The following is a 12,002-nucleotide window of genomic DNA, read 5'->3' as shown; positions in this document are numbered from 1 at the left end:
TAAAAATAAACAAGACATTATTTCCTTTTCTTCCCATTTTATTAATTTAAAAACATTAATAAACATTTTTAAATTTGAAAAAGAATAATCCCAGTCCATATGGATGGGAGGTCTATCGCCATCAAATGCAGCCAATAAGTTAATTTTTCAAATAATAATAAATCAGGAACAGCAGTAGGAAAATTGTTGGTTTGCTTCCTGAATTTCAGCCGTCGAGCTAGTGGCAATATGCGTTATAAATTATTGTGTAGTCAATGTAAATTCTTAGAGCAACGCTGGTGCATCAATGGCAGCCAACAAGTTAAATTGGGTAGGAATTGGCCTTTTGAAAAATATTATGTGTTTAATCAATCCAAGCTCAAATCGGTCATTCCAAAAATGTATTCATCATTAATTTAGTAATCGAGCATGACAACAATTATTCTCAGGACTAGAAGAAACCAAGTAAGTGCCAAGTGAACTCTGAAAGCTGACCCTGCCTGCATATTTCTACTTTGGGGGTGACATCTGGATCCCATTTACAGGTTGAAATGAAAAAGTGAATACAACTGTATGAACTAACATGAGCACAGACAGCAGGTGAGTGACCCAAGCGAGTACTAATAGTGACTATGTTTGACATAGTCCTGCGTGTACCTGCTCTCGTCCTCGGTCTAGCCGGTCCATCAGCTGGTCTCCATTCTGACGCTCCTCGTCCAAGTCCAATTCCAGCTGGGCGATTCGGTCCTGAAGGACAAGTCACATCCTTTTATGATAGCGCACTGCGTCTCAAAAAGTAAGTATCGCACAATGTAATGTAGTCAGTGTACAGCTTTTCCAACAGGATTCTACTGTAATCGAATCGATCCTTTGTAATATTGGAAATATCTTATTCTTGTATCATATTATCATGCAATTGCTGTTTTATTAACGATACATCGAAAGCAACGATCAAATCAAACGGATCAAAGTACAAACCATCCAACACCACCATCAATCAATATCCTCATAAGACGTTTTGTTAAAAAGAAAGTTTTTAATTCAAATGTTTCAGCAACAAAACTGTCAAAAATCTAAAAATCACTTTGTATGTCTTATTGCTTCAAGTGAAATGTAACTTTTTGTGTTTACTCTTTGGCTGCCATTGACAGGGATAAATGTCAAATACATTTAAACTGGGAGGAGTGGCTGTGAATTAGTGCTGCTACTCGAGTAATTCGATTAGAAAATAAAATTCAAATTAAATTTATTGAGCAAAATAGACTGGCCGTCGATTCCAGTTCATTTGTGTTGTATATACAATTTTTCTTTCTTTCTATCCATTTTTCTTTTTTTTTTTTTTTTTAAACTACCACAGCACATACTGTACTATATGAATACTACATATGTACCTGTGCTGGCAGTCAATGAGATAACCCTGTATAGGGCAAGTGACTAATTTAATCGTAATAATAGTTTAAATAAAAAAATCCACTAAATAATAATGATGTTGTTTTGTTTTAGCTATTAAGCATTTTTTATGAATAAGTAAAATTATGTCCCCCAAATACACTCTTTTTTTTTTTTAATGACATAGCATTTAACTCATGGTCTGCCATTGACACCTATAGTATTTATTTGGATTTATTTTATTCACATTTAGTATATAACACCATTTACCATTTACCATTTTATTGATTTGGGTGGATACACTGCCCTCTAGTGGCGACAGTGAATATGATATAACTCATTTCACATGGCCGAATCCAGCTGCTCCTTGTTAAAACCAATAGAAGCTAAGTTTTTGTTTGAGCTAACGAATGCATCCGTAATTTAGTTTATCGGTATATTTAGCCGGGTTTTTTTTGTGGGAATATGTGTTTGAACCAACTTTAAGAGCATTGTAAAAAAAAAAATAATAATTTGCATTTTACAGCATTTTATAGCTAGCGGACTTTTGCTATGTAAGTTAGCCAATTGTTCTTTTGCTGTACTTAGATGCTCTGTCACTTTTTTTTTTTTTTTTTTTTTTTTAAATACCGTTTGAGGCTTAGCTCTGGTTATTCAATTTTTTATGTTCCTTATCTGATTACTCGATAATTCGAACTAAGTAGTTCATCGATTAATCGACTACTAAAATAATCGATAGCTGCAGCCCTACTGTGAATCCTCATGTTTCAGTGACATTGACGGTGCTAAAAGTTCAATCCATTTTGAGTCCAGTCAAAATGGATTGCGGCATCAATTGCAGCCGAATATTTAAATGAGTGCCCTATAAAAGGTTAAATGTATGAATGGTAGGCAACATACTGGACTAGACCGCCATCTGAAACGGTCCAAATTATGACCAAAGAAGGTACGTTTCTCCAAAGTGTCAAAATTTTTTGCGTCTTGACGCTATTTTCCAACATTGGGTGACTCTACTTTTCAGACATGCTGTATACATAACAAGTAAAGGTAATATGAAATGTTGCCCCTTTGGATATCATTTGGGCATTTTCACTTATTTTAAATTTGCAATGAATTCTTTGTGTGCTATACCTCCATGAGTTTGAACTGTCGAGCCCTGTCATCCTTAGTTTGGGTGTACGTCTGCAGCGATGCCTCTAGTTCATGAAGCTTTTCCTCCATTATCTTCTCTCGGAGCACAGCCTCGTCTCGCTCCCGCTCACTCCGGCGCAGGTCCTCTTCGCGGCTTGACAGCTACAAGTGAGGAGAAAAAGGAATTTCAAATTGCAATCCTCCACTAAAAATATGGTTCACTATTTGGGGCTGCCAAAAAATAAAATGTGAAATAAAGGTAGAAATGCCTGACGATGATTAGTTTATGCTATACAATACATTTTATCAGCGTAATGAGTAAAGTTAAGGGGGGGTTGTGGTCTGTCATTTTTGCCATTAACTGCCGAGTTCACATGGGTGGAGACTGTTGGGGCATCGCGGAGCAGCTGGAAAAGCAAACTCAGGAGAGTTGTAGGAAGGAGGATGTGAATACAGCCAAGCACAGCTTTGACAACAATGATATCACAACCTCGGAGGCTCACCCTATACTTCCTGTTAAGCAATTGTAGAACCACGCATCAGCACGGCTGTAGGAAGAGAGAACTGGAAGATCTGGATGCTAGGGGACCTGTTTGTGCCCCTTTGAGAGACAGCGAACGGTCATGTTTCTGTGCTATTGATGACAATAGACCTCCAACCCCTTTGAACATACGCTTGATTGCCAGTACAAGTGAGGACAAAGAACATTTGAGTATGTGGACCTTACACTGAATATCAAGGATCTTAAATGACCATATTTTCCGTACAATATATCGTACTAGTCAAAATATGTGTCGTGACGAAGATAAAACAAGCCGCATTGGTGGAGGTAGGGCTTGGTTGTATTGTCTGTAAGTCATCCGCCATTTGTCTTCGCTAAATAAACACAGTCACTATAATTACTTCAGCAACAATAAAGCAGCTCAAAAGAATTGGATACAGTCAAGAAATAATGTTACAGCACTTCAGCGAACATCAGCATTCACGTGTCGTCCATTCTTCACTCAAGTCAAATATTCTCATTCTCTTAGATCTTCTCTTCTCCTTCAATTTAACTTATTGGCTGCCAATGACGGCGCAAAATGTCCAATCCATTTGGACAGTCCAAATGAATTGGACCAGCGGTGCCATCAATAGCATTGAAAGATGACCATTCACAGCCTCCTCCTAGTTGTAATGGATTGGATGCCTATCATTGTCAATGGCAGTTAAGGATGTCCAGATTTCAGTATCTACTTTGTGTATCTGAACAAACTCCCTCAACTACGACAGATATCCCTTGTCTTGTGTTGTGTTAGAAATTGATCTGTAAACTAACTTGGCCTGAAAATACTAAACCTTTGCAGTATATTGTTTTTGGGTCAAGACTGACCCGTTTTCAAGTTTGGATATATCAAAAGTACCACTGATTTTTGCATACGAAAATTTGAAGACAGGTCGATTCTGACCCCAAAACAATACGAGGGATATACAGTGCTGGCCAAAAGTATTGGCACCCTTGCAATTCTGTCAGATAATGCTCAATTTCTCTCAGAAAATGATTGCAATTACAAATGCTTTGGTAGTAATATCTTCATTTATTTTGCTGCAATGAAAAAATGAGAATGGAACAAAAATTCAATCATTATCATTTTATACAAAACTCAAAAAAACGGGCCGGACAAAAGTATTGGCACCCTTTGAAAAATCATGTGATAATAATAATAATATGCTTCTCTAATTTGTGTAATTAACTTACTGGCACATAACAGGTGGTGGCAATAACTATCACACTTGCAGCCAGTTAAAATGGATTAAAGTTGACTCAACCTCTGTCCTGTGTCCTTGTGTGTACCAACTTGAGCATGGAGAAAAGAAAGAAGACCAAAGAACTGTCTGAGGACTTCAGAAGCAAAATTGTGAGGAAGCATGGGCAATCTTAAGGCTACAAGTCCATCTCCAAAGACCTAAATGTTCCTGTGTCTAGCGTGCACTGTGTCATCAATAAGTGTAAATCCCATGGCACGGTGGATAACCTCCATAGATGTGGACGGAAAAGAAAAATTGACGAGAGATTTCAACGGAAGATTGCGCGGATGGTGAATAAAGAACCTCGACTAACATCCAAACAAGTTCAAGCTGTCCTGCAGTCCGAGGGTACAAAAGTGTCAAATTGTACTATCAATCGGCGTTTGAATGAGAAGGGACTATAGGGTAAGATACCCAGGAATACCCCACTTTTGACCGAGAGACATAAAAAAGCCAGGCTGGAGTTTTCCAAAACTTACCCGAGAAAGCCAAAAACGAATGAAAAGGGACTCTATGGTAAGATACCCAGGAAGACCCCACTTCTGACCGAGAGATAAAGTCAGGCTGGAGTTTTCCAAACTTACCTGAGAAAGCCAAAAACGTTTTGGAAGAATGTTCTCTGGTCAGATGAGACAAAAGTCGAGTTTTTTGGAAAAAGGCATCAACATAAGAGTTTACAGGAAAAAAAACGAGTCCTTCAAAGAAAAGAACCACACCTGTCCACACAGTCAAACATGGTGAAGGTTCCCTGATGTTTTGGGGTTGCTTTGCTGCCTCTGGCAGTGGACTGCTTGACCGTGTGCATGGCATTATAAAGTCTGAAGACTACCAACCAGGGTCTCCCTCAGAGGTCGTGGGTCTTCCAGCAGGACAATGACCCATAACACACTTCAAACACTACTTGAAAATGTTTTGAGAGAAAGCACTGGAGACTTCTTAAGTGGCCAGCAATAAATCCAGACCTGAATCCCATAGAACACCTGTGGAGAGATCTGAAAATGGCAGTTGGAGAAGGCACCCTTCAAATCTCAGAAACCTGGAGCAGTTGGGCAAAGAAGAATGGTCTAAAATTCCAGCAGAGCATTGTAAGAAACTCATTGATGGCTACCAGAAGCGGTTGTTCGCAGTTATTTTGTCTAAAGCGGGGTTGTCCAAACTTTTTGCAAAGGGGGCCAGATTTGATGTGGTAAAAATGTGGGGGGCCGACCTTGGCTGACGTCCTTTACGTAGAACAATTTATTTAAGCAAATTTTCGCAAGCCATTCTGTGTGTCACATCTGCTTTATTTTTTTTCTTAATAATTTCATCAATCTCGCAACTAGCCTTTGTGGCGTTCTCTTTCGACTCTAAGGATCTTGAGAAATATTGCTGCTGTGAAGTTAAACTACCTTCAAGTTCCTTCAATTTCTCAGTACGTGTTTTCCGTGTAATCTTGTCGTACATGTCAGCGTGTCTTGTTTGGTCAAATCGCCTCTCATTGAACTCTTTAAAAACAGCGATTGTCTCTTTGCAAATAAGGCAGACACAGTTGTTACGTATTTTAGTGAAGAAATAGTCCAATTGCGACCTATCCTTGAAGCGTCGGCCGTCGCCGTCAACTCTCTTTTTCTGTTGATTGTCGCCATTATAGAAAATTGGGAGTAAAGGATCAGACGGGGTAACGTTGCTTATGCCCATTTCCCACTGAAACTAGTGGGTCAATGCGTGTTTTTTCCAAGCCGATGCAACGCACTAGCAATTGGCATTTGGCACCTTTCCCATTGACAAAAAAAAAAAGCCGTGTTTTTTTTTTTCACCCGTCCAACCCCCCACCCCTCCTCAGTCGTGCGTAAGGTTACGTGACGTCACCACGCTAAGATGCGCATCGACAAGTGCGACCGAATACATTCAGTTCAAGGAAGTAAACAATGCAGAGCAACATGGAAGCCTCCTTTCCGTTTGTGTTCTCTGTTTTCATGCTTTTTACTGCCCTCAAAATGGTCGAAATGCAGCAAAGGATCAACACTCTGCTTGTGCTGAGGCAACGTAGGCGACGTGAATTTTGGTTTTGAAATTGAAAGGAGTCGTGTAATGGGAGGCGACTGGCACGTTGTTATGACGCATCACGTAAGAGCCTACGTCACCACGTAGATTAGGATGTTGACTGTTGACCCGGGGTTTTGCTTTCACACTGCATGACGATCACAGCCGAGGTGATTTTAACGCGGGTCGCTTGGTGGGTTGATTGACACGGGTCGAGGCGGGTCGCTGCACCTTTCCCACTGCCACCAAAAGCCGATTGTTAGTGGGTTGACATGGGTTTTTTGGCCAGTGGGAAAGGGGTACTAGAGTGGTGCTGCCTTTTAGTGGGTAAATGAGGAGCAGCATTTAGTGTGTACGCTACTTCATATGCTGGTAGCAGTACTGCTGGCCAATTTATTAGGTCTGTGTGCGGGCTAGATGTTATTGATTTTATGACAGAGGCTGGGGGCCGGATGAAATTTGACCACGGGCCGCATTTGGCCCACGGGCCCGACTTTGGACATGTCTGGTCTAAAGATTGTGCTATCAAGTATTAGGCTAAATACTGCCAATACTTTTGTCTGGCCTTTTTTTGGAGTTTTGCGTAAAATGATAATGATTTTTTTTCATTCTCTTGTGTTTTTTCATTGCAAGCAAAATAAACGAAGATATTAGTACCAAAGCATTTGTAATTGCAATCATTTTCTGGGAGAAATTGAGCATTATCTGACAGAATTGCAGGGGTGCCAATATTTTTGGGCAGCAGTGTAAATTGCCCTGAAGTAAAGTAGGAGGACCCAGTCAAACAAAGAAAAAAGTGCAATTTATAGTCCCTAATTTGTGGTTAATTGTACTCTTGAGCAATGACCTTGTTCCAGATCTAGCCATTGTATACTGTGCATCATTTCATTTCATTGTAAAACTAGAATACTGTCCTCACAGTAAATACTGTACATGCCTAAGTGCCCTCCCTCGTTATGTAAATATTTGATGGCGACATAAAAGCACATAGGGCAATTGCTCTTTCGAATAAGTATTTACATTCACCATTCCATGCTGCAGACAAAGACATTCCTAACATTCCTAAATTGCTTTTGAAAAGCTGAATTAGTGAATTGTAAAGACGGGATGTTAAGTTGTTATGATGCTCTGAGGCTGTGTGATGAGTCACAACAATGGTTCACATGAATGGTTGCACAGTTGGCATTTACTGTTCTGACAATAAAGAGAAGAGATCAAGAAGTGCACCTCCTCCTGTAGCGTTTGGGCAACCAGCAGGTACTTATCGAGCTCCTGGCCTCGTTCCTTAAGAAGCTTCTCCAGCTCCGTCAGCTCCCGGCGGTTCTTTTCCTTATAAATGTCAATCTGCTCCTGGAGTTCCCGTGTCGACAACTGGGATGCGTCTACAATGTCGTTCATCTGAAGGCACAGAACGGGAAAAGTTCAAGTGCTTTTGAGCTTTAAGCTAAAATTTCACCACTGGACCAGTTCAAGTACGAATGCGGATTTGTCTGCATGTTGACCTTGCAAATTATGGAGATCAATGAGAAATATCAGGTTTTGATTCCAGGAGAGCTATAGCTTTTCTCATGGTTATTTTATTTCTCTAGAGAGCAGCAAACAAGTAATTAAGACCGCTGTTTGTTGTGAACGATGTCACCAATTCCAAGAATTTTAAGGCACACCTCTTTCTGAAGTTTCTCCACTGTGCGGTCCAGGAGCCGCCTCTCGTCTTCAATGTCATTCTTCATATTCTTGAACTGCTCCTTCTGATCCTTCTCCTCCTGCAACCTCTCCTCCAAGTTCGTGTGTTCACTGCTCAGTTTGGAAAAGTTCCTCTATCGTAGCATACAGATTATTACATGAATATAATTCATGTCAGATTAGGCTTTATCAGAAAGGGTGGTCGGTCGTTGCTTACCTGCACATCTTCAAGGCGTAACGTCAACGCTCTGTTGGCACGAGACATCTCCTCCTCTTGCTCTTTAATTTCACTTAATGACTCCTCCAGCTGCTTCTTCTCTTTCTGTAGAAGTCAGATTCAAATGTGATTTAAATTATAATCTGCCGGTCACAGTCAACATGGGACAATGTTTCCACGTCACCTCCATCCGTGCCACTCGCTCTCCCAGCCTGATCTCCTGCAGTTTGGCGTCATCGATGATGCGGTTGAGTTTGGCCACTTCGTTTTCCAGCTCCTGCACCCGCTTGCGCAGCCTCTCCGCTTCTTGGCTCAGACGGCTCGCTTGCCCCTCCAGCACACCCTTGGCCGCCTCCGCTTCAACCTTCTCTTGGACCACGGCCGTGCTGCTCTGGATGTGACGAGACATACAACAGGCCTAAGCAAGGACCAGGTTATCAAGTTGGAAATAAGACACATGGTGGGTGGGTGTGTCTGAGAAATGTCTCAGAGATTTCCTAAAATCCTAGCTAGCAGTCTTAAGCTTCGGAGTGATTCCAGAACATTCTCACAGTACTCTGAGTTGATGCCGTTGACCCAGTTGCTAGGTATGAGTCATAATTTCAGCTGTAATTGGTTGAGCCTAAAGGCTACACTGTATAAAAAAAGTTACCATTTACTGTAAAATACTGGCAGCTGTGGTTGCCAGACTGTCACCGTTAGGAAAATGGGAAAACTGCGCAGTGATATCACCATCAGGCCAGTATGTGCAAGCATTCTCTTTTTACAGCTGTTTGCTGTAAAAAGAAGTTAAAATGAAATTCATTTTATGGTAGCCTGTTGTTAACATGACGGTAAACTTTTAATGTTCATCATTATATTCATGGTAAAATTCTGGCAACCACAGCTCATAGTATTTTACTGTAAATTTAAAAGTACCGTAATTTCTGGACTATAAGGCGCACCTGACTATAAGCCGCCAGCCACCAAATTTGACATGAAAACGGCATTTGTTCATAGATAAGCCACACTGGACTTTAAGCCGCAGTTGTCCTCATTGTATTATGGGATATTTACACCAAAAGATGTTAACTGGTAACACTTCATTTGACAATGGGACCATAAAACTGTCATGAGACCAAATGAACCACCATTAAGCTTTAAACCAAATGGCTGCAAAGCCTTATTGTCACTAAAAGCTTCATTTGGCTATCACTGCTTTCTTGGGGTAGACAGTCAACCTCTGCTGCCACCTGCTCTCAACACTGTTGTCATCCAACATTCCTCCTAGCATGCATGGCGGCGCTACAGATGTAAATAACAGTCATGTTCTGTGCTAATTATTTCTTCAGTTACTGTTCCAGTTGTTTCATTAATTGCTAATTATGGCACTTGGTAACATTTTCTTGGATAGCGGTGCCATAATACTGTCATAAGACAGTCATAATTTTTACATGACACTGTCATAAGCATTAATGAATGCTTATAATAGATGTCAGTTAGTGTCATCCAGCAAATTATCTCACTTTTGAATGGACGTAAAAGATCTGAGCTGGACATAAATGGATTTAGTGACATAATATGCCACATGACATACAGTGCTGCTCAAAAGTTTGTGAACCCCCTCAACATTTTGGAATTTTCTATTATTTCAACCTGATTTCCTAATCAATCAATTCAGTAGTTTTTTTTTTGTTTTTTTAACAGTTGTGTTGTCGAGACTAAATTAAAAAGAGTTTTCATCAACTGATGTAGGTGCAAAATTGAACTGTTTGGTCACAACCAAAACCGCCATGTCTGGCGAAAAGTCAACACTGCATACCACCAAAAGAACCTTCTCCCAACAGTGAAGCATGGAGGTGGGAATGTCAAGATCTGGGCTTGCTTTTCATCCTCAGGACCTGGACAACTCCACATAGTCCAGGGAATCATGAATTCTGAGGAATATTGTCAAATCCTAGAACATAACCTGACGCCATCTGTTTTGAAGTTAAAGCTTGGCAGAAGGTGGATCATGCAACATGATAATGATCCAAAGCATTCCAGCAATACAACCAAGGAATGGCTGAAAAAGAAGAAGATTCGTGTTCTGGACTGGCCCAGTCAAAGTCCTGACCTAAATCCCATTGAAATGCTGTGGCGGGACCTGAAGCGAGCAGTTCATGCCAGACGCCCATCAAACCTCTCTCAACTGACTGCGTTCTGCAAGGAAGAATGGGCAAAAATCCCCCAAAGTAGATGTGAGAGGCTGATTAGTCACTACAGAAACCGTTTGGTTGAGGTAATCTCTGCAAAAGGAGGCGCAATATCCTATTAACTGAAGGGGTTCACATACTTTTGCACACATGATATCTGAGTTTTTCTTAAATCAACCACTTTTGTTAAATAAAGAATGACAATATAACTATTTCTTTTGTTTCAGTCCATTATTTGGAATGTCAGTATTGTGGATTTGGGTATAACTTAACATTTAATAAGGTTATTTTAGTTTTTTTTACAAAAAATCTGACCATCGCTGTGGGGTTCACAAACTTTCGAGCAGCACTGTATATTGACATCTGTTATAAGCATTCAGTAATGCCCATGATAGTGTCATGTCATAATGATGATGTTCTGATGACAGTCTTAAGATGCCGCTGTTAAATAAAGTGTTACCTATTAACCCAAATAAATCAACAAATAAGCCACACTGGACTATAAGCCGCAGGATTCAAAATGAGGGAAAAAAGTAGCGGGTTATAGTCCGAAAATTAGGGTATTTTTAAATCTTTTTTTTTTTTTTTTTTGACAGTGTAGATGAAAATTCCTGATGATAATGAGCATTAAAGATGGACCCTTAAGTCAATAAACTTCATCAAATAATTTAATCTTATGAAGATTGAGTACAGTTGTACCTCTACATACAAAGTTAATTCGTTCCATGACCTGGTTTGTAAGTCGAAATGGTCATATATCGGGCAGGATTTTCCCATAAGAATACATTAATTCGTTCCACAGCTCGAAAACCTACACTAAATCCTTAATAAATACTGTGGTACTATTGCAAATAGCAATTACACAGAGCAAAACAAATAAATTATGAATAAAAATCGGAACAATAATACAGGGTGTTCAAATCATTTTGACAATTTTCATTGGAATGACCTCAAATTTTCACAGCTTGTGTAGAAACGTTTCAAGTTTTTGTGTGTAACGTTTGGCATTTCTATCTTTTTCAGGTTAAGAAATGCCGTTCACTTCAAAAGAAAAGGCATTTTACGTGTTAGAATATGCGCGGACTCAGTCACCGAAGACAGTGCAGCGTGCCTTCTTCACTAATTTTGCAAAGAAGGCACCAACTAAACAACAAAACAGAAAATTACAGCTGCACTGGAAACTGTTACTGAAGACATGATACAGCGAGTTTGGCACGAGCTCGAATAGACTCGACGTGTGCAGAGTTACAGGAGGCTCTCATATTGAACATTTATCAAAATCTGTCATAGAACCAACAAATATTTGTAATTTGTAAATTTAACCAATAAAACTTATGACCTTCAACATAAAGTGTATTTAGTTTCATGAAGATCCATCATTCCGAGGTATGGGCATTTAGAATGGAGTCAACCATTTTGGAACACCTTGTATAATAATTGTAATATAATAATAATAACTGTAATAATGTAACGAATGGGGTTCTAATGTGGCAGATGTGTTTTGTGTGGTGGACCTGAACGCACCGCGTGGCTGACGTGACAGAGTAAGGGAGACTTTTTACTTTAACTTTGCTTCAGCTGCAGCTGACAGTCGGCATGTTGTGTTGCACAAGTTCTGA

The 12,002-nt window shown here is 39.9% G+C and overlaps 1 protein-coding gene across 2 annotated transcripts in view; it reads right to left on the bottom strand.

The window, feature by feature from the left end:
• cgnl1 (cingulin-like 1) overlaps positions 1-12,002 on the bottom strand; it is a 72,132-nt gene that overhangs the window by 10,533 nt on the left and 49,597 nt on the right. For both annotated transcript variants that reach the window (XM_057833143.1, XM_057833148.1), the window contains 6 exons: positions 8,394-8,600; positions 8,210-8,314; positions 7,974-8,126; positions 7,537-7,707; positions 2,500-2,661; positions 637-726 (listed from right to left, as the gene is read on the bottom strand). In XM_057833143.1, coding sequence (XP_057689126.1) covers positions 637-726; positions 2,500-2,661; positions 7,537-7,707; positions 7,974-8,126; positions 8,210-8,314; positions 8,394-8,600 — 888 coding nt within the window. The remainder of the gene's footprint in view (positions 1-636; positions 727-2,499; positions 2,662-7,536; positions 7,708-7,973; positions 8,127-8,209; positions 8,315-8,393; positions 8,601-12,002) is intronic.

This window comes from Corythoichthys intestinalis, chromosome 1 (genome assembly GCF_030265065.1).
Source record: "Corythoichthys intestinalis isolate RoL2023-P3 chromosome 1, ASM3026506v1, whole genome shotgun sequence".
Lineage (NCBI taxonomy): Eukaryota > Metazoa > Chordata > Actinopteri > Syngnathiformes > Syngnathidae > Corythoichthys > Corythoichthys intestinalis.
The sequence above is the reverse complement of the archived record's forward strand: the minus strand, read 5'-3'. Positions and strand labels throughout refer to the sequence as shown.